The sequence below is a fragment of the Mustela lutreola genome, chromosome 1 (assembly GCF_030435805.1).
Source record: "Mustela lutreola isolate mMusLut2 chromosome 1, mMusLut2.pri, whole genome shotgun sequence".
In the NCBI taxonomy this organism is placed as follows: domain Eukaryota; kingdom Metazoa; phylum Chordata; class Mammalia; order Carnivora; family Mustelidae; genus Mustela; species Mustela lutreola.
In genome coordinates, this window is record NC_081290.1 from 176,665,710 (window position 1) to 176,690,000 (window position 24,291).

Here is a 24,291-nt window from a genome sequence, read left to right on the forward strand (position 1 = left end):
TGACCGTCATGGCCCGTCATTGAAGAAAGGAATATTTTTTAAATGAATTTAGATTTTTTTTTTAATGAAGCAATACACGTGTATAACATAAATTAAAAAGTTATGAGAAGATCTGTTGGATGCCTGGGTGGCTCAGTGGGTTAAGCCTCTGCCTTCGGCTCAGGTCGTGATCTCAGGGTCCTGGGATCGAGTCCCGCTTTGGGCTCTCTGCTCAGCAGGGAGCCTGCTTCCCTCTCACTCTCTCTGCCTCCCTCTCTGCCTACGTGTGATCTCTGTCTGTCAAATAAATAAAGAAATCTTAAAAAAAAAAAAAGTTATGAGAAGATTTGCAACTAAATTTTAGTCCCCCCCCACCCGCCCGTCCTGTCTCCTGTCTCCTCCTTCCATCCCCAGGGCAACCACTATTCCCCAGTCCTTGGGGTCCTTCAGGAGGAGCGTATAAGTCAACAGCATGTATTGTGTGTCTGCAGACCCGCATGTGTTCTTTTTAACTCTAGTAGCACCACTTTAGGAACACAGTTCTGCATTTTGCTTTATTAACCAACACATTTCAGAGATTTCTAAATCTTAGTAACCGTTTAGATACTGGTTGTCCTCACAGTATCGAACCCTTACTGGGAGTTCTGTGTTGTGGGCTGGATAGATACATTCTCCTTCCGTCTCTGCTACAGTGAGATCCGTGCACCTGTCTCATGTCAGGTTTCCTCACAGTGGCAATTCCTGCCTTGGGATGTTGGGGTCAAAAAATATGTATAATTTAAGGAAATTGTAAATGCTATCAAAGTATTCTTTTTAGAGCAGTTTACTTTTACACACATAAAATATTTAGAAGTGTCACTTTTTTTTGAACACGTTAAGTTGCTCTCTTGTCAATGATGAAATTAGAGGAAAACCCAGTCAAAACCTGAACTCGCATTAATTGCAAGAGGCACTGTCCCAGGGATATGCACGCCACAGACTCTTTTTATTTCCCTTCTTTTCCTCATCTAATCACCAACTTCTAGAAATGAAGGTTACCCAGTTCTACCACCAGGTCAACTTAGTTTTCGTTCCTCACATTAGCAGATGATGTTTTGCTCTTTTTCACCAGGGTGCTGTATTTGCAGAATTAACCTCCTGTTTCCCACACACATACCATACTTCATCTGATGTTTTTATTTGATGTTTGTCCTTCTTGGTCGTCTCGTCATTTGTCCTAGACTATGAGCACCTTGATGACAGGCTTCATCCCGTTCATCTTTGCAAAACTCTTCCCATGGCGCCTGGGTTTCCAGGTGGGCTGAGCAGGATTCCATGGGCTCTCTAGAGAGCCCCTCCACGATTCACCACTCGGCTTAGAAACTGTGACACAATTAGCAAATACTACCTTTTGAATGTTTTGTTCCATGTGTTTGAAATCCTTCCTCACATACCTGTACGTCAGTAACAGTGTGACTCAGAGACTAGTTCTTACCGTTTTAGAATTGGAATCTCATTGGGAAATTGCTATTAGGCGATACTGAGAGTTTACAATACTAATCTTTAAAGTATTGAAAAAAATTTTTTTCAAGATTTTATTTATTTATTTGAGAGAGAGAATGAGAGTGTGCGAGCACAAGCAGGGGGACCATCAGAGGAAGGGGAGAAGCAGATTCCCCGCTGAGCAGAGAGCCCGATGCGGGGCTCGATCCCAGAACCCTGAGATGATGACCTGAGCCAAAGGCAGATGCTTCACAGCTAAGCCACCCAAGTGCCCTAAAGTACTGAAAACATTTTAAATCAACGTTCACAAATAAGGTCTAGTAGAGTAATAGAAGAAATATTATTAATAAGGCTTTATTTTGAGTTGGTAGGAAATATAGTTAAAATATTATGGGAAGTTTTTTAATTGTGATGAGCACATTATGGATCTCACAGATCTTCAGTTCTTAGCAAGGTTTCAACCTCTTGTGTTTTTTATAAGATCTATAAATGTAAACAAATGGATCCAAGCGTTGGTGACCCCCACATTCATAGATCTAGCTCAGATCGGTTCCCTAAGTTCTAGGCTTGTGTGTGCAGCGATTTCTGTGACTTACCAGTTTGTTTCGAAAAGGACTGAAAACCCACGTACTCTGGACCCAAGTACTAGAATGTAAGCTTCTCGGGAGCACAGATTTGGTCTCCTTTGTCCATTGCTGTATTTGCGCGGACTGGACAGGCACTCGGCCACCTTCAGTTGGATACTTTTGTTCTTGGAGCTCATGGAACGCTTCTAAGCCTTGCGTTCTTACAGTGGCTCTCCGCACCGGTGACACCACTGGAAGGCCTTCCTAACACTCTCTTTGTGGTGTCTTCATCTGCCATGACCACACAGTACACGCATTCTTTAGTTTCGTTGTCCTGACTACCCATGTACGTGTTTCTTCTTGTCTGTCCCCAACAAGGAGGCCCTGCCTTACCCTTTAGCTAGAGTCAGACTTCCTTTTTGTGTGTATCAAGTCTGTTTCCTTCCAGAGAGCACTGTAGCTTGTCCTGCAGGTGTGTGCCAGTGCTGGACTGTGTCCGCCCGCTTCCCCCTTCCCCACCTTTGACTGACAGTGACCTGGGGACAGGGATTATTGATGTTTGGGTTCATTCGCTTAGAGATTTAAAACAGAGCTTTACTTACAATATGCATTTAATAAACATTGTTTTAAGTGATTAACAGATGAATGAAATTTGTGTTGGTGCTCCTAAATACTATTAAAGTCTAAAAAGATTTTAGTTTCCAACGTAGTACATTGAACTAATTGAAGTTAATGGAAGTGCCATCAAAAGTTTTACTTTTATATTTTTATAAAACATAGCGCTCTATTAATGTTCTTTTTATACAAGTTGTAGTTATTAACTTCAATTTATAATTCCAACAAGAATGTTTCATGGGTGAAACGTATAGGGAATAATGCTATATGCCTTTGGGCCTTTAAAAAATTTTTTGTAATATTTCGGTTGTCATGTGTACTTGACATGCATACATCATACTTAAGCTCAAAAATTTACCAATCTGTTGTATGAATGAATTGCCACAATACTAAACGATAAAAACTGTAGTATTAAAAGTCTTTGGCATGCTATGGAGGTCAATCAATTACTTTTAAAAAATTATTGTTACCTTAGAGTTGCTATTTTTATTTTTTCAGGGATGGCCCTTTTATTTTTTTTAGCATATTTTAAACATCCTTAAAATTATAAGGTCATGATGCATACATATATATTTGTGAACACTATAGTTCTTTAATATTTGTACATTTATTTTGTAGGGTTGGACCAAGTTTTATGAGTTTTCTTTATCAGATCTTCGTGCTGGCTACAGCATTATTGACAGGCTCTTTGATGGTAAGTTCTGATAGTTGTCGTCTCTGGTATTAATGGGAATTTTTTTTTTTTAGGTTTTTTTTTCTTAGGCCATTTCTAATATCCTAGAAATAAAGCTAATAAAAGTATGTTTTAAAATTATAGGTACCAAAGATGTGCAGTGGGAATTTCTACATGGTTTACTTGAAAATGCTATTTATGGCGGACGCATAGATAATTATTTTGACCTTAGAGTTCTTCAGTCATACCTGAAGCAGTTTTTTAATTCTTCAATAACTGATGTTTTAAACCAAAGGAATAAGAAAAGTGTTTTTCCGTATTCCTTATCTCTACCAAAATCCTGCAGCATTCTGGTAGGTAAAACTCATCATTTTTTTTTATTAATTAAATTTATTTATTTTCAGCATAACAGTATTCATTATTTTTGCACCACACCCAGTGCTCCATGCAATCTGTGCCCTCTATAATACCCACCACCTGGTACCCCAACCTCCCACCCCCCCACCACTTCATTCCCCTCAGATTGTTTTTCAGAGTCCATAGTCTCTCATGGTTCACCTCCCCTTCCAATTTCCCCCAAATCCCTTCTCCTCTCCAACTCCCCATGTCCTCCATGCTATTTGTTATGCTCCACAAGTAAGTGAAACCATATGATAATTGACTCTCTCTGCTTGACTTATTTCACTCAGCATAATCTTTTCCAGTCCCATCCATGTTGCTACAAAAGTTGGATATTCATCCTTTCTGATGGAGGCATAATACTTCATAGTGTATATGGACCACATCTTCCTTATCCATTCGTCCGTTGAAGGGCAGAAAGATTCCCTTCTTTTTTTTTTTTTTTTTAAATAAACATATATTTTTATCCCCAGGGGTACAGGTCATCATTTTTAATATATTACCAGATACTTGAATCCTTTCTTAAACTCTTAAATACATGTTTCTTTTCAAATGCACAAGTAATTCTCATTCTCAAATACAGATGATTGCTATGGCCATACTTGGCCTGGCCGTGTAAACTCTGGTGAAGTGTGTTGTCCATGCTGGGTACTTAGGGATGGCTTGATGGTAATAGGGTAGAGTTGCTGGTTAGGAAGATGTTCGAGAGGTGAGACCAGGAGGTTCTGGAAGGAGGGAGCCTGTGTGTTCCAGTGGGCCTGAGCGAGCCCTGGGATCCGATCCCTAATCAGATCCCTAACACCTGTATCTTCACTTTCTGGCTGATGAATTGAATCAGGTCTGACTGTGTGAGGGCTTTGAGCGCGGTGTTTCTGTGGACATGTCTTTATCTTAGCTGGCTGGAGCTTTTCTCCCTGACTCATCCTACAAAAGTCTTGTAGAATGAAGTCATCTTTTCCAGAAAATAGTGCTAATTATGGCCCAAAGATTTCAATTCTGATGTATTTTGCCACAAACTTATCTTTGCTTAATGTCCAAATAATGCTTTTATTACCTGGAATGATATGATCACATACATACATATTCAGTTACATAGTTCTTCTCACAGGATTGGGGATTTTTCTCTCATCCCAAGTATTTTTTGAGAAAGTTCTTCTGTTTCAGTGACATAATTGTCAAAAGTCAAAGTTTGAAAACTAGTGTTGTATATGTTACTGAATATCTTGCCTGTTAAGTATCCCGTCTGTTTTGTTTTTCAGTATCTTTCATTCATTCACTCATTTATTAAGTAAGAGCCCGGCCTATCTGTCCGCCCCGGGTGGCCCTGTTCCAGACTGTGCAGGCACTGTGGGCGTCTCTGGGGCGGACTTGCCAGCAGGAGGGCATCCCGGGGCTTTTCATAGCCCAGCTACCTCACACTGTGCACTCACTGGCCTCCCTCTCTCTGTGAACTTTAAACTGAGTAATAAAACTGCTACAGAAATGTGCAGTGAATGTTTATACACTGAACCCAGGAGTGGAACTAGTGCTGGGGTCCAGAAACAGTGTGACCAGCTCCCCGGAAGTCCTCCTTGTGTCCCCTCTAGTCGTTGCCCGCCCCCCTACAAAGGAGACATCATCCCGGCTTCTAACAGCCTATGTTAGGTTTTTTTTAAAAAGATGGATTTATTTGAGAAAGAGACAGTGTTTGTAAGTGGGGGGAGGGCAGAGGAAGAGAGAGAATGTCAAGCAGATTCCCCACTGAGCAGGGAGCCCAATGTGGGGCTCAATCCCAGGATCCTGAGATCATGGCCTGAGCTGAAAGCAGGGATGCTTAACCCACAGAGCCACCTGGGCACCCCATCTCACATTAATTTTGCCTATTTTTGAGCACCATTTAAATGGTATCCCTTGGTGTATATTTTTCTGCATCCAAGGGAGGACAGCTTAGTGTGGATGTGTAGCTGTCATTTAGGAAACACGTCTGTGCACAGTTGGGGCATCGAGGGGAGAGACTGTAGCCAGAATGCATGAGAAAAGTTCACAGCCATTCTGGAATGAGTGAAGGATATCAACAGAGAATGAGTCTTATATCTGTAGGATGATTTGTGAGAATCATTGTTAAGATTCCATCTAAGAGTTCTAGAGAAGGAGGAAGCCAGCATTTCCCAGGAGGGTGAGAACACCTGCTTGTCCCCTGCCCCACATATACACACGCGTGTGTAAGTGTGCGCCCACAGGCTCTTATACACACATACTGATGCATACGTGGATATGTTGTGATTGAACACCCTGAAGAAGTAACAGGTGTTGAGTCACAGGGTGGGAAAATTTCAAAAGACAGCCCATCTTTCCAAAATATGACATGTTTACAGGCCCTGGGCTTCCTGAAGTCCCGCCACTGCATTGGGAGGACTTCACAGGCAGCTGCTGGGGCTGAGAAAGGTGATGGGAGGGGGAGGAGACAGCTGTTTCTCCTAGTTCAGCTGCAACAGTGTAGGCAAATATGCAGGACCCCTCTGCATGCCAGCGAGCAAACGGAATAATTCTTACCCTTGAGCTAAAGTGAATAAATCCTCCTGGTCTACATTTGAGTTTCCTGTCTAGAGTTTGGAGTCAGTAACTGCAGACGCCTGCTTGGTAAGGATCGCGTGCAACACTTGCAGTAATTCTGGGAGGAAATGATGGGCTTGTCAGTGCGTTTCAGCGCACCTCACCAGCGACTGAGGACTCTCGGGGAAATTGCTTCATGTAACGTGATTGGCAAAGCAGTGCGCACTCAGCAGAACATGTGTGTGTGGGTCCCTGGGGTTTCTGTAAGTCTCAGAGGATAGCTGGACTCTTCTTGGAATAAGCAGAACTTCACTCTGCAGATGAGTCTCGGGTAGGTTCGGGCTTTCCTAAAAACATCTCACATGATATCTTATATGTAGGAGCCATGGCCATTTAAGTATTTTTGTTTTAATCAGTGCAGGGTCCCTTTGAATGTGGTGAATTAAATTATGTGATGCTGTATTTGTGAAATTTAGGGATGAAGAAGTCATGACCAAGAGTATCCTTTGTCCACAACTAAGTATTACATAGACTAAAAGTTAGATTTACCTAGAAAATGTGAACATATGAGTAATGAGAGATTTAGTATTTCCCAGTATCTGTTCTTTCTGATTTCAGTGGTTCTATGGTCAGTCTTTATAGAAAAGCTCTTTTTCACTTCTCCACATTCAGGACTATCGTGCCGTCATTGAAAAGCTTCCAGAGGACGACAAACCGAGTTTCTTTGGTCTCCCTGCCAACATAGCTCGTTCGTCTCAGCGTATGATCAGCTCTCAGGTAACCGAGGAGAGGAGCTGCTGTGCAGAAAACATGGAGTCTGATTTGATACATCAGACCCCACAAGCTGTTGCTTAACATTTTCCTTTTATTTAGCACAGTAAATTCCAGCTCTGCCTTAAATAAATTTTAGAAGAGCCAAAGAGTTCTATATAATACAACTGTTCAAATTAGTAAAATAACATTGAGCACTATCACTTCCTCCAAAATATATTTATTTTTCCCTCCTGTGATTATATTAAGGCAACATTTTTAAAAGTGTTTTATTTTAATCCCAGTGTTTGTAACGCGCAGCGTCATATTCCTTTCAGGCGTGCGAGACAGTGATTAAGCAGCTCTCCACGTCATCCACTGCTCATCAGGACAGGGCGCGCCTTCATCCCCATCCCTCGGCTCCCCCATGCCCCCCAACTCCCCTCTGGTGACCAGCAGTGTGTTCTCTGGAGTCGAGAATCTGTTTCTTGGTTTGCCTCTCCTTTTCTTTCCCCCTTGGTTCATGTTTGTTTGGTTTCTTAAATTCCACAGCTGAGTAAAATAACATGGTACTTGTCTGTATCTGCTTTAGTTCGCTCGGCATCATACTCCCCGGCTCCATCCACGTCATGGCACATGGCAAGATCTCTTCCTTATTTTGTTTTAATGACTGAGTAATATCCGATTGTGGATCTGTACCCCACACCTCCTTTATCTGTTCATCGGTCCGTGGACACTGGGCTGCTGCCGTAATTTGACCGTTGTAGATGCTGCTGCTGTGAACGTGTGTGTGTCCCTTCAGATTAGTGCTTTGTTCTTCTAAGTACCCAGTAGTGCGATTGCTTGATCATATGGTAGCTCTGTTTTTAATTTTTTGAGGGCTCTCCATACCATTTACCAGAGTGGCTGCACCAGCTTACGTTCCCACTAACAACCTAGGAGGGTTCCCCTTTCTTCATATTCTCACTAACACCTGTCATTTCCTGACCTGTTGATTTCAGCCATTCTGACTGGTGTGAGCTGGAATCTCACTGTGGTTTTGCTTTGTATTTCCCTGATGCCGAGTGATGTGGAGCATCTCTTCACGTGTCTGTTGGCCATCTGGATGTCTTCTTTGGAGAAATGTCTGTTCATGTCTTCTGCTTATTATTTAATTGGTTTCTTTATTTTTTGGGTGTTGAGTTGTATAAGTTCTTTATAGGTTTGGGATACTAACCCTTTATTGGTTATGTTACTTGCAAATATCTTCTCCCATTCTGTAGGCTGCCTTTCGGGTTTTATTTTTTCCTTTGCTGTGCAGAAACTTTTTATCCTGATGAAGTTCCAGTAGTTTATTTTTTATTTTAATTCCTTTGATTCAGGAGACCTATCTAGAAGGATGTTGCTATGGCCAACGTCAAAGAGATTACTGCCTGTATTTTCTGTAGGATTTTGATGGGTTCCTGTCTCACATTGAGGTCTTTCGTCCATTCTGAGTCTATTTTTGTGTGTGGTGTAAGGCCATGGTCCAGTTTCATTCTTCTGCATGTGGCGGCCAATTATCCCAATACTGTTTGTTGAAGATGCTGTCTTATTCCCATTGGACATTCTTTCCTGCTTTATTGAAGATGAGTTGGCCATAGTTGTGGTTTGTTTCTGGGCTGTGTCTCATCGCACTGACCTGTGTGTGGGTTCATGCCGGCCCCGGTGTCTCTAGGGTGTCTTCTGTGTGTGTGGCACGCACCCTTCTTTTGTGGCTACGATGCTTTTGTCTTGAGTCCTTTTGTCTGCGGTGACTATGCCTGGCCAGTCTGTGCTTGTGTTGAGTCAAATCTAGAATTTGTCAGGGATGCAGTAGTCCTGAAGCACAGGGCATTTTCCCTGTGTTGTCCCCTGAGAAACTGTCGCGGGTGGGCAGTGTCTGCAGGTAGACCAGCAACCAGCCCACTGCTGGGGCTGCTGTCTGACTGGCATGTGTGGTTCTCTTTCCCTCTCCTTGGGGCAGGGGACCCTGTGGAGGGGTTCCGGCTTGTGTCAGTGCTGCTGGCGCAGTGCCAGCCCATGGCCCATCTTCGTGAGGGCCTCAGCCAAGGGACTAGTGAAGGACCTGCTGCTAAGGAACCTGCAGCCACCGAGGACCCGGCCTGTGGGGTCGGAGAGGATGCATCTGCTAGAGCACAGGGGTGGGCCAGGCCGTGTCAGCAAGGGCTGCAAGGGTGTCCTGTGAGGGGAGCTCTGGAGACCAGGCCCGTGCACAGAGGCTGTCTGTGGGAGGATGTGGGTTTGGGCTGCACGGTCAGCACACCAGGCGGTGAGCTGTGGAGCTGTGCTCATGCCGGCCGGCGGCCCCTGTGTAGGCCAGACAGCAGGGGAGGGAAGTGGTGCCCAGGGTGCTGCTTCCAGGCTGTGTCTTCTCAAGCTGTGGATGGGGCTGTGTCTTCAAGAGTGGGCAGTTTCCCACTGCCCTCTGTGTCACGCAGATCTGAGCGCTCCGGTTTTTGGAGTTGCAGGTGTTGAACTCCACTGACAGTAAGAATTTGCAAAGTTAGGCCCCTCTGGTTTTCAAAGCTGAGTTTTAAAGGAATTCATCTTCCCTTCATGGGTCCCCCATATCTGGGGTGCCTGGTGTGGGGTCTGCTCCTCGCCCCTCTCCACGCCCCCACGGACTGTACCCGGGTCCTCCAGCTCCCGACTGTGACTCTGCCCTTCCTGCTCTCTGCAGTGTGGCCTCTTGTCTGCGTGTAGCTGTGACTTTGGCTTGTTTTCTGGGTCACTTAACGGGGAGGGGGTATTACCTAGTTGTATCTGTGGAACGAGATGAGCTGGGGCTCCTGTCCCACTGTCTTCCCCGGAAGCTTTTCTTTGTTTACTCTTGAGTCTGCCAACAGTTTACCGTTTGATCTTTGCAGAAAGTCAGATCCAAATTTTATCGATCTTCTCTGTTAATTTTTTTAAATCTGTATTTTAAAAAAATTTTTTGCTCTATATTCTTTCTTTCTACTAATTTAGGGCTTTGTTTGTTGTTCTTTGTCCAGTTCCTTTAGGTGGAAAGTTAGATTTTTCCTGTTGCTTGAGGTTGGCCCGAATCTCTATAAATTTCCCTTCTCGAACTGCTTTTGCTGCTTCCCCCAAAATTTGAACCATTGTGTTTCCATTTTCATTTGTCTCGAGGTATTTTATTTTCTCTTCTCTTTCTTCATTGATGCATTGGTTGTTTATTAGCATGGTTGGCCTTTGTGTGTTCAGGTTTGTTTGTTTGCTTTTTCCATTTTCTTAACTGTAATTGATTGTTAGCTTCCTTTTGTTGCCTTTGGAAAAGGTGCTGGATGTTATTTCAGTTGTCTTCAACTTACTGAAAATTGTGTGTTTGAACATGTGATCTTTCCTGGAGAATAAATCATGTTCACTTGAAAGGAATATGTGTTCTCCATTTTTGGAATGGAATATTCTCTTTACATCTGCTCAGTCCCTTGAAAGCTGGTGTCTCCTTACTGACTTTCTGTTTGGCTGATCTACCCATTAATGTAAGTGGGCTGTTAAAGTCCTCTTCTCTACTGTTACTGAATAAATATGATCCGTTATGTCTATCAATATTTGGCTTATATATTTAGGTGTTCCTATGTTGGGTACATAAATGTGTACAGTTATTATATTCTTGTTGGATGGATCCCTTTATCCTTATTTAGCACCCTTCTTCGTCTCTTCTGTACAGTCTGATTTAAAGTATAGATTGTCTGATCTAAGTGTTATTTATTACTGACTTGTGGTTTTCTCTTCTATTTTCATGGATTATCTGTTTCAGTTCCTTCCACTCCGTATGTGTCTTGAGGTCTTTTAAAGTCAGCATATACGTGGGTCTTGATTTTACTTTTTCTAATCCAGACGTTCCGTCTTTTGATTAGAACGTTTAGTCCAGCGCTGTTTAAACTGCTTATTGACAGATGTGTGCATACTGGCGCTGTGTGGGGCCGTGGTGTCTCTGGGTGGGTACGGGTTCCTGTGGAGGCTGTCGGCAGGGTGTGGTGAGACAGTGCCCCGTGGGCCAGCTGGTCACCACTGGGCTGCCCAGCAGGTGTGGCAGCTTGGGAGCCACTTGGGAAGGGTGCCTTGTAGGGCGCTGGGGTTGGGCAGGCCGATGGATGCCGGGGCGGGGCAGGGGTTCCGGCAGGACTGTGCTGTCAGAGTTGGCCCGGCCGGCTGGGCTCCTGTGAGGAAAGGACAGTGATGTTCGTTCGCAGCTTCTCCCCCACAGAAGCTCCTATGGGTCCCGCCTCTCTGCACAAGTCTGAAAATGAGGAAATCTCCTTCACTTACACCCTAGGTACTTCTTATTTTTTTGTTGTTGTTTTTTAAATTCTTACTTCTTTATTTAAAAATTCAACTAATTAACACAGAGTATTTGTAGTTTCAGAGGGAGAATCTAGTGACTCACCCGTTGTCTCTGCCACCCCCGCCACCTCCCTCCCCGCTCCCCATGCTCATGACCTCATGACTCTGTGACTGTAACCCTCCTATCCCCTTTGTTACACCCCCGGGGCCAACCTCGCCGTGTTTCACAGCCAGACGTGGTGGGGGCTTCTGTAGTCGGTGCGGGTCCCTGGGGCCGGGGCCCAGGTTGAGGCTGGCCCTTCTTGGGGAGTGAGTGTCTCCCTGCTGGCCTGTGGTATCCCTTCTGCTTCTGGTTGCCACCTCGCGATGGATTGGTTCCCTGTGGGGGCTCCTTCCCTCCTGACCTTCTCCATGGAGCCTTTTCTCGATGCCTTTAGCCATGGAGGATCTGGTCTGCCAGACTCAGGCTGTTTCCAGAGGGAGTTGCTTCATGTGTGGCTTTTGGCTGGGTGAGGGGAGCTTCAGACCCTCTCACTCTGCCATCGTCCATGAATTAATACTTGTCTGCCCAGACGTATGAAATCACTAGAAGAGTCCTCAGGAAACGGTGCTTACCGCATTATTTGATGTTCTGGAGTTCGATGGATGACCATCGAAGGATGACGTGTCCTCCTGCTGTCTTCTCCACATCTCGTTTCCTTGCACCAAAGTTAAGCAAAGAAGGGCCTCTTCCCGGGGCGGTGGAGGCAGCCAGCCAGACCCCTTCCCTGGGTCCGAGCTCACACATGGAGACCAGAGGGTGTGTTTGTCTTCGGTTAGATACGCTGCAGCATCCGAAATCTTTCCCTCGTGCGGCCGTGCTTGTGACCGAAGGAGGGCCATTGTGGCCAGCAGTGAGTTAGAGAGAGATGGAGATGGATGGAGGGAGCATTGTTCTTCCTCCAACAAACAAGACAGGTCGTGACTTCTCTCGGACCCACCAGAGAGAGATGAGCGCTGGCCGGCCGAGACCTGTGGGGAGGTGAGAGCAGCAGGCGTGGCCGGACCTGGACCATGTGACCTGGATCTCCCCTCCTGGCAGGCCACTTCTCATCATCCCTCCGCAGCACCTCCTTCCGGGGGAGGGCCTGGGGCAACAGAACAGAGTCCCTGTGGGCAAAGGAGGCGCATGGAACTGCCCCTGTCTGCCTTTTGGAACGGAAGCCTCCATCTCAGGGGAGGAGGCCAAAGACCAAGACAACGAGGGGGAGCAACACAATCACCCTTAGGGTATTGTCGAAACACTGCCCCTGGTAGAAGGCAGTAGGAAGAAACCCCTGCACCCTCTGTTAGCGGGAGAAGCCCGTGCAGATTGCAGCTCCAAGGGCGGGAGCATTGATAAGGTCGCATCCCCTGGGGCTGAAGGCTGGTTTTCCACAAGAGTGCCCCGGTCTCTGCCCTGCCCGCAGGCTGGGGAGTCCCGGCTCCCAAGTGCCAGGGATCCCCCAGCCGGGAAGTTTGTGAGGGCGGACGCAGAGCACTTCCTGGAGGCGTATTATCGGGTAGAAAACCCTCCAGACCTGTGCGCAGGGGTCACATCTGGGCCTGCCTTAGAGCTGCAGGGGGACAGAAACGGGGCTCTGAGAAGGCCGATCTTCAGCCCTGGGGGACCATGTCCGCTAAAGACAGGCGCAGTCAGAATGGCAGACGGTGGGCTGACAGTGAGTAATGAGGGACCGTTTGGTGCTCCTGCTGGGTCACCGGTGACCGACTCTCTGTGAGGTACAGAATCAGGAGCCCTCATCGTGAGTGGGGAGCAGATGCTGATGGCAGCCTCACTGGCCTACTGGCCCCCAACCTCAGTCAGAGCACCTCCCCAGGAGCTCGGAATCTGCAGTGTGACCAGGGGATGCTAGCAACAATCTTCAAAGGTTGCCCAACCCTGGGCTGAACGGTGACCCTGTTCTAAGGCCTCATGCCCCTTCCCATGCATCAAAGCTGCCCAAGCCTCTGTGCTCCCCATGAGCTACTCCGCTCTCACCAGCAGAGCCGGGCACGAGGGCCTGCCCCACGCAAGGATGCAGGCCGCGCTCCTGACAGCTTCATCTCCCCAGCAGTCAGTGGGGCCAGATTCCCATGGCACGTGGGGGTCGGAACGGTCCACTGGGTGATTTAAATAATTACGATCTGTGTGCTAAAGGTTCTGATGGAAAACCCAATAGTTAATTTCAGCAGTGGTAGAGAAATTGTAAGACTGGAGAAACTGAAAGTACTAGAAATAAAACCTGTTAATGGAGAAGAAAATCTTCAAGCCAACTAGTAGACCTGAAACCCCAAGGAGAGAACACATGAATTTGAAGATCGGTTAACAGAAGTTACCCAGACTGAGACACAGGAGGACCCAGAGCAGGAAAGACACACCATGAAGTAACCAACTCTGCGGGACAACGTCACACAGCGCAGCTGCGGGGTAACTGGGACCCACAAGTCCGGGAAGCTCAAAGAGCACCATTGCAGGTGACCTCCACCACCCTGAGGGAAAAAGTCCCAAGAGGTGCACAAATTTGGATGTCAAAACAAAAGTCTAAAATCCTGAGAACTTTGTCCCACCAGAACACAGAGGAGCGAGCCTATTCCCCGGGCTGCCTTCTCTTCTGGAGCCATGCGGGCCTCACTGGAGAACCTCTTGACCCTGGCTCTGTACCCGGGAGAACGTCTGCCTCAGAGGAAGACAAGGTTTTTCATAGACAAACACAAATAGAATTTATTGCCTGCAGATTTACTCTGTGAAATGGCTACAGGATGTTTTCAGGGTGAAGAAGTAGGACACCTGACACAATTGTGGATTCATACAGAAGAGGGTTCTGGAGAGTTCTGGAATCCATGTGATGAATGAAGTTCAACTATATCATCCCTGTGATTTCTCCCGAAGAACGGGCTGGCCCGTGGGAGGAGAGCATGGCTGCAGTTGTGTATATTTACAGCAGGTAAACAAATGAGATCAGCTGCAGCACAACAGAAATTCAACTTCTTTCACTCTTATAAGGTTATTGATTCGGTCAGTTTTGGTAATCTACATGTCTGTACATATGTAGAGATACCTCAGAATCTGTCCTCTCATCTTGATGATCAAGCTTCTTGCTGTAATGTTGTTCAGAACTTTACTATCCTTTTAGTGTCTGGAGTCTCGAGGTTATTACTGTGTTTCTCTGCCTAATGTTCTTTTTCCCTCCCTTTCACTGCCTTCTGTAGTATCAGCTGGGCGGGAGGGCTCCGGTCTAGTGAAGGACAGCTCTCGGGGGAGGAGGTTCGTGCACACCACAGCTCCTTACTTTCAGAGGTGTTTGTGGTGCAGCCCTGAGTGTTGCTGTGTGTGACTATGACATAGCAGTTGTGTTCCCGAAGGTGCAGCCTTAGTAAATAACCAGCTGTTGAGTGACAGCGGTCTCATTTCAACATTATTTATAAAGCAGCATTTTGTAAATTCAAAATGGTGACAATAGGGGAGTCGTAAAAGAAGTTACGGTAAACTCATGGAAGCATCAGGACTAGTAACAACCACAGTTTAGGACAGTAGATCTTAACCTTTGCTTTTGTTGGATGGATCCCTTTTAGCACCTAAAGCTCTGAATCCTCTCCTGAGAAAAATACAGACATGTATACACACGCACAAAATTCTGCAAACAATTTTGGGAAGTTTTCATATCTCATAAAGCCAGCAGGAAGTGGTAAATAAGTAAATCAATGAAATCACTCATGAAATGTACATGTAATATGTATGTATATATACATATAAATATGATTACATGTTATATACAATTGAAGGAGTACAGACTAAAAACTTACAGCTACTTTATAATTTTTATACATAGCCATCATAGACGTATTTCTATATCACTCCTGAATCAGAGGGTACGATTTTTATAAAACAAGTAGAAAAGGTAGAATTTTTATAAGGTCACATGTGTTTAGGAAAGGAGATATCTGTGGGTATGTGTTCATGTGCCTTTTTATTATATGGAATCTGGGTTTGGTGGTTTTTCCCTTCATTGGTTTCTAAGGATGGATTTTAGTTATTGTGTATCTTCACTCATTTGTCACAAAAATCTAATAAACAGGATAAAGCAAATGCAAGTTCATTAATCATCATAGACACTAAAGGACCATGGAAAGTTAGCTTTTGTCATGGAGAAGCTTGCTTTGTTTTTCTTCTTAAAGAAATTAGGTGCTGAAGGAATCTGCAATGAGTTCAATTGTAGGAGACCCTTCTTTTAATAAAAGCAGTTCTATTTAGGAACCGTGGTTTTTAAAAATTTCCTTTTAATTTTTCTTTTTATGTTTACATTTGTTGGTAATTGTGCAGTGACAGCGTTTTCTCCAGATTAAGAAAACGAGGGGCATGTAGCTTAGAAAAAAATGATGTGGAATTTTGAATTTGGTCAGAAAAATAGGAGAAAACTTTAACTGTGAAAATGTCCTAAGCAATTTAATATTTAAACAGAAATTAAAATCTAGTAGAATTTTAATTCCCAAGTGTTTTCCAGCTGTTCTAGTTCCTGTCTAGAGTAAGCGTGAGTTTGCTGTGGTGTGTGTGGTGCTGGTGAGGACCAGAGCCGGGCCGATTAGCAGGATCTGCGTTATGAGACCCAGTCCAGTGATTCCATAGGTGACGTCTTCTCTTTCGGTTAGCTGGATATTTTAATTGATACTTTGTTCGTTTTTCTTGTTATTATTTTGAATTAAATATCAACAACTAACACTTAGAATCAGTGTAAACTGCCTACAATTACTTCTACCCATGAAGGGTCTGGGTCTCTCCAGCAATTAAAAATTTTATCTGAAATATGTCGATTTACAAATTTTTTAACATTGCAGTGAGAACATTTCTTAAATCATCAAGGTGGAGAGAATAACCCATAGTGGACCGACGAGCAGACACTGGTGAGGTCCGACCACAGGCCAATTGGGGGGGGCGGCAAGACTCTCCCCAGGAATTGGATAGTAGGTATGCAGTCACATTAGGGAATGGGAAGCTTTACCCATGTGGGTGTGACCCTAAAGCCCCAGTGAAGCAGTCAGAGAAGTAATAGGTTGTCTATTTGGTGTTTTCAAAGCGTGTCCAGTAACCACATTCGCTTGCCTGCACCAGTAACGCACAGCTTTGGTCCCTAGGTGTCTTTACGTGACCGTGACCTTGGCCGTGGCTCTGTAGGAGAGCAACTCTCCAAGCAATTCTGTTGTTCTCTCTTTCTCTTCCCAGATTTGTCTCCTTGTCCTTGTACAACTAACAGACTCATGTCTTTGTGGCTTTGTTCTTTTCTTTCCCTCTCTCTACAGTGAACTGTTAACTGTTAACTCATGACTGTTAACTCAGCGGGCGTAGACTGATCATCAGATGGACCCGTGCGTCTTCCTGCTCAGTCAGGCCCTGGCGGGTGTCCGGGGGTGGTGGCGGCCACTCACATGGGAATTGCTGGGGAAGTTTGAGAAGGCAGATTGCCAAGTTCTATCCGAGATGAGTGGATTCAGACTTCTGGGGAGGGGGGCTCTGAAATTCAGATTTTGGGGTGATTCTTCGGCATCCTCAGCTTTGAAAGTGTCTGTACTAGAGTCTTGAGAAACTGCAGAGAATGTATCAACTTGGTATTCTCGATAACATGAAATCTGCATATCAGATTCTCTTTGACAGTTTAGTCTAAAACCAAGGACAAACAAAAGGTATTGTGCTGCAGGAACAGACTTTAGAAGTCATCTGTCCATCTGCACTCCATCTAGAGCGGTAGTGAGTGCCCATCGTCGGGACCTGGTGAGTGCCAGGCCCTGGAACCTGGGTTTCTTGAATTATTAAATACAGAAAGCTATCTCCAAAAATTCATTGTGAAGAATTTTTTTCTCAAATGATGTTTTAAACCTGGGAATTTTGTGAATTTGGGAACTGTCGGTTTTTCTCATCAATTTAAAAACAAAACAAAACAAAAAAAGTGTTGTTTATATTGGGTTTGTGATTTGGTTCCATGGCTATGAGGAAAAGATGTTTTTGTTTTTGTTTTTTAAAGATTATTTATTTATTTATTTGACAGACAGAGATCACAAGTAGGCAGAGAGGCAGAGAGAGAGAGAGAGGAGGAAGCAGGCTCCCTGCTGAGCAGAGAGCCCGATGCGGGACTCGATCCCGGAACCCCGAGATCATGACCTGAGCCGAAGGCAGCAGCTTAACCCACTGAGCCACCCAGGCGCCCCAGGAAAAGATGTTTTATCATTGGATATCGTATGTGAGACTTTTACACTTCAGCATTTCAAGCTGATATTTGTGGAATTAGTAAACTCAGGGTTATGAAATCTTAAATTGCAGTCTTAGAATTGCTTTCAACAAAACCATTTCCTTTCTTTAGAAATCAGTGGAACTCTAGAGCAATCTGAGATCATTGCAAAATTTTGGTGCAGGTTGTTCTTACATTTCTGCATCTCGTCAATACCCTGCATGATTCAGAAAAAAGTCTTCAGTCAATTGAATCAACATTTACCCAAGCCCTTGAATCTTCCTAGAGGGATTTTGGCTTCTGGGCAAGACCAGCCCAACTCAGGAAATAAGGTGTTCCAACAAAAGGTCATTTTCTGAAGTTTTGTCTTATTCTTTGATTTGGAACACATTCCCATGTCCCCATTTTGCCTGACTGTGTGTGTTTCTCTGTACTAGGTGAAACAGCTTCCTCTCCCATTCTTGAAGGAGTAGTCTTACATAGGAGACAGTTGGTGGGTCCCAGGGGCACAGTCCCTTTGGGCACAATGGTCTGTCTCCCAGGGAGTTTGTGGGCTTCTTGTACCCCTCAAAAATGGTGGATCCCTGGTGGCTGTGTGAAGGGGGTGAGACACTCGACCAGCTGTTGATCGGCTGAGGCCAAGGAGTGGAGGGTAACTAGGGAAGCGTGGTCTCCCAGCTGGCTGTGCTGCGGTTACGTTGGGGTGGAGTGGGGGCTTTCCTGGCTGTTTGGTCCTGGGCTGTGGGGCTGGGGCAGCACACGCATGCTGGTACTGTTATGTGGCTACAGCCCAATGGAGTGGGGTGTGCTGTGTGGGGCTGACAGGTTAGAGAGTGATGGCCAGAGTTGTGCCTGCCAAGTGTTAGCGTTGGCAAGGCAGAACGAGATTGCAGAAGTGATGCCCACCCATGCTTCTCCCCTGGTGAGAGTCCCAACAGGTTTCTGTCTTTCCAGTGGTCAACTTAAGATTAGTAAGTCAGTCTCCTTTACCAGTGACGTGGTTACTTTTCAAACTCTGCTTTTGCACTTGGTCCGCTGTGAGTGTGTGTGTGTGTGTGTGTGTGTGTGTGAGTTCGTTAAGAGCAGGTCCTCTGTTCCATATAGTTGGGTTTCTCCTGGTCATACTCTTCATTGCTTTCCAATGCCCAACATTTTCAGGGCTGTGTCTTTTGTACAGTACCCAAGGGTTGGGGTGCTTGATGCGGAGGACAAAATCCTCATTCCTCTAGGGAAGGTTCCATATTATTGAGATCCCTCCTAATTGGGGTCCTCATTCCTGGGGTGGGATTTTTAGCAATGGGATGTCTACCTCTCCCCTGATCCCAATGCTGCTCTTTTTATCTGTTTTGAGGAGGCTCTGTCCATCGAGTTTTCAGGACTTTTTCCAAGGAAATTATTCCATATGTAGCCATAGATCTGTTATGTCCATGGGACAGGGTGAGTTCAGAATTTTCCTAGACTGCCATCTTGAACTACCTGCCTCCACCATTATTTTAATAATGATCTTTTCTCAATTTTTACAGCTTTATTGTAGTTAGTTGACATTCAGTGAACTGCACATATTTAGAGTGTATGATCTGAGGAGAGTTTATGTATGTACACACTTGTTAGAGTTTCATAGCATCTGGGGGTGCCTGGGTGGCTCGGTCATTGGGTGACTGCCTTTAGCTTGAGTCATGGTCCCAGGGTCCTGGGATCTACCCCTGCATCGGGCTCCCTGCTCAACAGAGGGACTGCTTCTCCCTCTTTCTCTGCTTGCTTCTTCTGTTCCCTCTCTCTCTGTCAAATGAATACATAAAATCTTAAAAAAAAAAAAAAAAAAAGGGAATTCCACAGCATCAGGACAGTGAACATTCCCATCACCTCCGAAAGTCTTCTGTAGCGCTGTGACCTCTCCCTCCTGCCCCTGCAGCAGCTGTTGTCTTTTTTGTCATGGCAGACCAGTGTGCGTTTTCTAGAACTTTATATAGAAGGACTGTACGACTAAGTACGCCCCTCTGTCTGGCTTGTCAGTCAACATAATTATTGTGAGAGTCACCTCCGTACTTGAAGCTGACCTATTTGCTGGTCCTAGTAAATTTAAACCTCCCATGATGGAAGTTCAGTCTTAATTTGCTTAATTAAGTTGCATAAGCTAGAGATCTCCTGAGATTTTATTTCAGCTTTTTAATATATGCCTTGGAAAAATGATCACATGCGTCCCTCCCATGGGGGGTGGACTGTGCATTTCACCTTCGACCCCGAGTGACCTCTCAGATGGCCTTGTGTGTGAGTGATGTAATACTCTTATAGAAAGACCTGAGAGATAGGGAAACCTTTGTTAACATAAAGATGAACTAGATGTTTTTCTGTTTCCTCCTCTACTGTGTTAGCGTGTTGCTTCCTTCCTGCAACATGTGGGAAGATGAACAGGGTTGTTACACCGGCTGCATGAGGGGACACAGCTCCATACACGGTGCCCGGCCCAGGCAGGGATGAGAGTGTTGACGGACGTTTTAAGGGCTTCCAAGTAACTGCTGAAAAAGGACATAATTCCTAAGCTGAAGTTAAAAAAAAATCTAATGAATTTTTTAAAGTTTTTTTTTTATTATTAGGATTTTATTTGAGAGAGAGTGCTGAGGGTGGAGAGGTGGGAGGGGGTGGGGGGAGAGAGAGAATCCCAAGCAGCCTCCACTCCCAGGACTGAGCCCGACACGGGGCTGGATCCCATGACCGGAGCCGAAATCAAGAGTCGGATGCTTAACTGACTGAGCCCCCCAGGCGCCTCTCTTTTTATTTCAAATATACACAAACAGAAAAATGTATAGAATGAATATAATATATATGAAAATTTTATAAGTTTCTTCATGTTTTGGTAAATTGTTATATTGTCTGAAAAAGTGATGTTTTAGCTTTCTTCGTCCCCCTTTCCAGTCTTTATTCACTTAACTGTCTTTTCTTGTTTTCTTGGGATAGCTAGATACTTGGGTGAAAAGTTGAATAAACATAGTGACAGTCAACATTCTTTTTTGTTGTTGTTGTTAGATTTTATTTATATATTTGACAGACAGAGATCACAAGTAGGCAGAGAGGCAGGCAGAGAGAGAGGGGGAAGCAGGCTCCCTGCTGAGCAGAGAGCCCAATGTGGGGCTGGATCCCAGGACCCTGAGATCATGACCTGAGCCGAAGGCAGAGACTTAACCCACTGAGCCACCCATGCGCCCCAACAGTCAACATTCTTATCTTGCTCTGATTTTAAAGGGATTTTTAAAGGCTTCTAACATTAACTGCATTTTTTAGGTGCCATTTATAACGTTTCACTTGTCTGCTTGTGCTACTGTAACAAAACACAGGTTCTTCCTGACTTACGGTGGGGTTTTAGCTCGATCAACCCATCATAAGTTGGAAATATCATAAGTGGAAATGCATCTCATACACGTAATCTAGTAAACATTGTAGCTTACCTTGCTGACCTTAAACATGCTCACAAGACTCGTGTCAATCTACGTTGGGCAAAATCATGGGATGCGAGGCTTCGTTCATGATAAAGTGTGGAATGTTTCATGTGATTATTGACTGCTGTGCTGAAAGTGAACCACAGAATGTTGTGAGCCCACGGGTGGTTTGAGCCCGTGGGTAGTTCCCCCCATGATGGCGGGCTTACGGGGAGCTCACCCCTGCTGCTCCCATCCTGAGGGAATAGTGGGGCAAGGTTGGAGTCTGACGTGCCATTTCCCCGGAGCGCGCACCACCGCACAACCTCGCGGAGTTGAGACGCGTTAGGAAGGGCTGTCGTGAGTGGAGGCGTGAATGTGAGTACCACACGCGGGGAGGCTCAGACAGCACAGTGTATTTCTTCACGGTACTGGAGCCTGGGAGTCAATATGCTCCATTTTCGGTGCAGACTCTCCCTCCTGCTTTGTGGATGGCTGTCCCCTCACCGTGGGCTCATGTGGCTTCTCCTCTGTGCCCACGGGCAGAGAGACACACCGAGAGCGCGCAGAGCTCTCCCGTGTGTCTCCTTCCTTCCTTCATCACTGGTGTGCTGGGGCCGGAGCTTCCACTATGCGCTTCAGAGGGTGCAGACCGTCAGTCCACAGCAGGCTGTAAGGAATCTGTCTCTTCTTCTCAGTGATTTAATTAGTCTTTGCTCCGCAGAACACAAGCCCAAAACATTGTGACTTGAAACAGTAATATTTTGTCATTTTTTTCTTTCTTTTTTTCTTACGATTCTGACGGTTGGCTGGGTTCTTGCTCTTTGTTTTCATCTTCAGTTTCCCACGTGTAGCTGCCTTCATGAGGAGAGTCGGCAGGGCTGGAGGGTTCGAGACGGCCTTACTGCTGTCTGTGCGTGACGCTTGCTGTTGGCTGGGGTGACTTGGTTGTCGCTGACCTTGTCTTTCATCTTCCAGAAGCTCACTTGCTGTTCCAGGGTTCCAAGGCCAGAGCATGAGCTGTTCATTCTCTCAGTGTCATTTATTTAGTTTCTTTGACAGTCCATTTTCTCATTGGTAGATTGGGAGTGTTTGTTTTCAAAATCTATATTCGTTCTCATTCCAAAAAGGAGTACGCCACAGGCAACTTGGAAAAATACAAGTAATCTGTTGGAGTAAAATCAGGAGTTGAGGAAATCAGCCAAAGAGAAAAGGAGGAAAGGAAAAGAAAACTAGGGAAATAGTTTATGCCAAAAGAAGACAAAACAGACAACAAAGTCCATGCTCCAAAGTTCTATATTGTCTGGGCGCCTGGGTGGCTCAGTGGGTTAAGTCTGCCTTTGGCTCAGGTCGTGATCTTGGGGTCCTGGGATTGAGTCCCATGTTGGGCTCCCTCTACTGCTCCCCCTTCTCGTTCTCTCATTCAACTAAGTAAAATCTTTAAAAATAAAGTTCTATGAAGTCAATGTTGTTAGGTCAGAAATTCTTCTGTGTGCTTCACAATATCCAGAGGAAAATACAGTTTACTGTAAGGGTTACTGTCTTAAACACACTGCTCAGGAGAAGCGCAGGCATTCCTCAGATGGCTCTCACTGTCCTTGGAAGGAGGCGGGTGGAGTGGGGGTGCTCGCACCCTCGGTAGCTTCTGTGGACACCGCACAGCACGTGGCGGCCTCACGCATGCTGTTCAGTACGGACAGACAGGGAGAAGTGATGCCAGTGGGCTCTTCATGGAAAGTCTCATCCCTTTTGATACCATTTGAAAGGAGTACTACTGAATAAAGTAATTTTTAATTGTTTAAAATATGGATAATGGAAAGATAGCTTTTGTAAAAAGATGCACATGTAAGATTTTATAAGAACGAAAGATGGTCTGTCACTTCAAGTTATAGCTCTATCCTCATTGTAAAAATAAATTTATTAGATATTTGAACTTCTCTTTTATTAAACATTATATTATGATAGTCTTATTAAGAAAAGCACTCCTTGCATATTATTTTTGCTGGACAGAAAACATGACCTTTTGGGACTGGTAAATATTTTATTCTTAAAATAGGTTTTTACATCATGTAAAAAATTTTTGAACCTTTTTTCCTTTAGACATCTCTTTGCATTCTTATTTGTTTTCTGTCATGTTTGATAAATTTAAAACACAAATAAGTGATAGCAGATGTTACCAGAGTTAGAATAGCACTCCTTCGGACTACCAACTAGTGATATTTTGTGGTGTAGCAAAGCTGATGAATTAGGTGCTGTTGTAAGGTTCAGCTAGAGCAAATAAAAATAATTTATCAGAAAAACAAAGAAAATGAAACACTGAATCACTAGGAGTTTTTCAAGATTGGAGAATCAATCAAAAGCTCTAGAAGTAACTTGAATTTTACAGCGTGATTGTGGATGTTTAACAATCGAGTAGCGCGTTCATTTTGAAAGATTTATAGCCCTTATTTTGTTACAAACTTGACTAATACAAGGATCCTGCAAAATATGAAATATAGCCCAATCTGTTAAAAAAGGAAAAACAATTCACATCTTTCAAAAAAAATAAAACAGAAATTGAGTCAACTTACTGCAAAAGTTGGTGTTTAAAAGACTGGCTTAGGAAAGCACATGCCTGTTGTGGGTTTATTTTATGTCGGGTAAGCGAGGAGATTTCGCATTTTGTTGAAACATTTGTGAAGGCGAGTCAGTGGGTCCCTCATGGGCTGAGACACGCACCCCAGTCTCTGCAGTCCAGTGCTGGGCGCGTCCTGTTCTCGCCGCCTCCCTCTTGGCAGGTGACTGACGGGACTTCCTGACGTGGAAGTCCGTAAGGACCACTGAGAGGACAGAAGCGAGGGAACGGGCTTGGGTGAGCTGGGTGATGAGGAAGCTGGTCACGAGGAAGTCACAGACGGGACGCTCTGCAGAGGGAGGAGTCCCTGTGCACCTTCCCTGGTCCCCCCAGTCTGACCACACCCGTTCACTGGCGTCGAAGCGTAGAGGGAGCACTTACAGGACAACTAAAAATACAGAGCCTTAAGACTTAGATTTGTGACGTTTATGACAACAAACAATTACTTAGACCTGCTTTACTATTTTACGTGGTTTGGTGTGCTGTGTACTGTCTTTCCTGCCGTTTCCTCTTTACGGAAAAACTGTTCTCAGTTGTAAAAGCATTTGGAAATTACAAAGTTTAAGTCAGCCAAACCGAAAAATATTTTGGGTTTCAGACACAAGGAAACAGAGACACTAAGAAATTGTTAATAATAGGTAATTGGAGCTTTCTGACTAAAGAAGTCACTTTTCAAATAAGAGGGATTGTAACATGTAATTTTTATAGTGGTTTCATTCAC

The 24,291-nt window shown here is 44.8% G+C and overlaps 1 protein-coding gene across 5 annotated transcripts in view; it reads left to right on the plus strand.

The window, feature by feature from the left end:
* DYNC2H1 (dynein cytoplasmic 2 heavy chain 1) overlaps positions 1–24,291 on the plus strand; it is a 256,619-nt gene that overhangs the window by 160,209 nt on the left and 72,119 nt on the right. For all 5 annotated transcript variants that reach the window (XM_059179365.1, XM_059179368.1, XM_059179382.1 and 2 more), the window contains 3 exons: positions 3,261–3,336; positions 3,460–3,668; positions 6,919–7,023. In XM_059179365.1, coding sequence (XP_059035348.1) covers positions 3,261–3,336; positions 3,460–3,668; positions 6,919–7,023 — 390 coding nt within the window. The remainder of the gene's footprint in view (positions 1–3,260; positions 3,337–3,459; positions 3,669–6,918; positions 7,024–24,291) is intronic.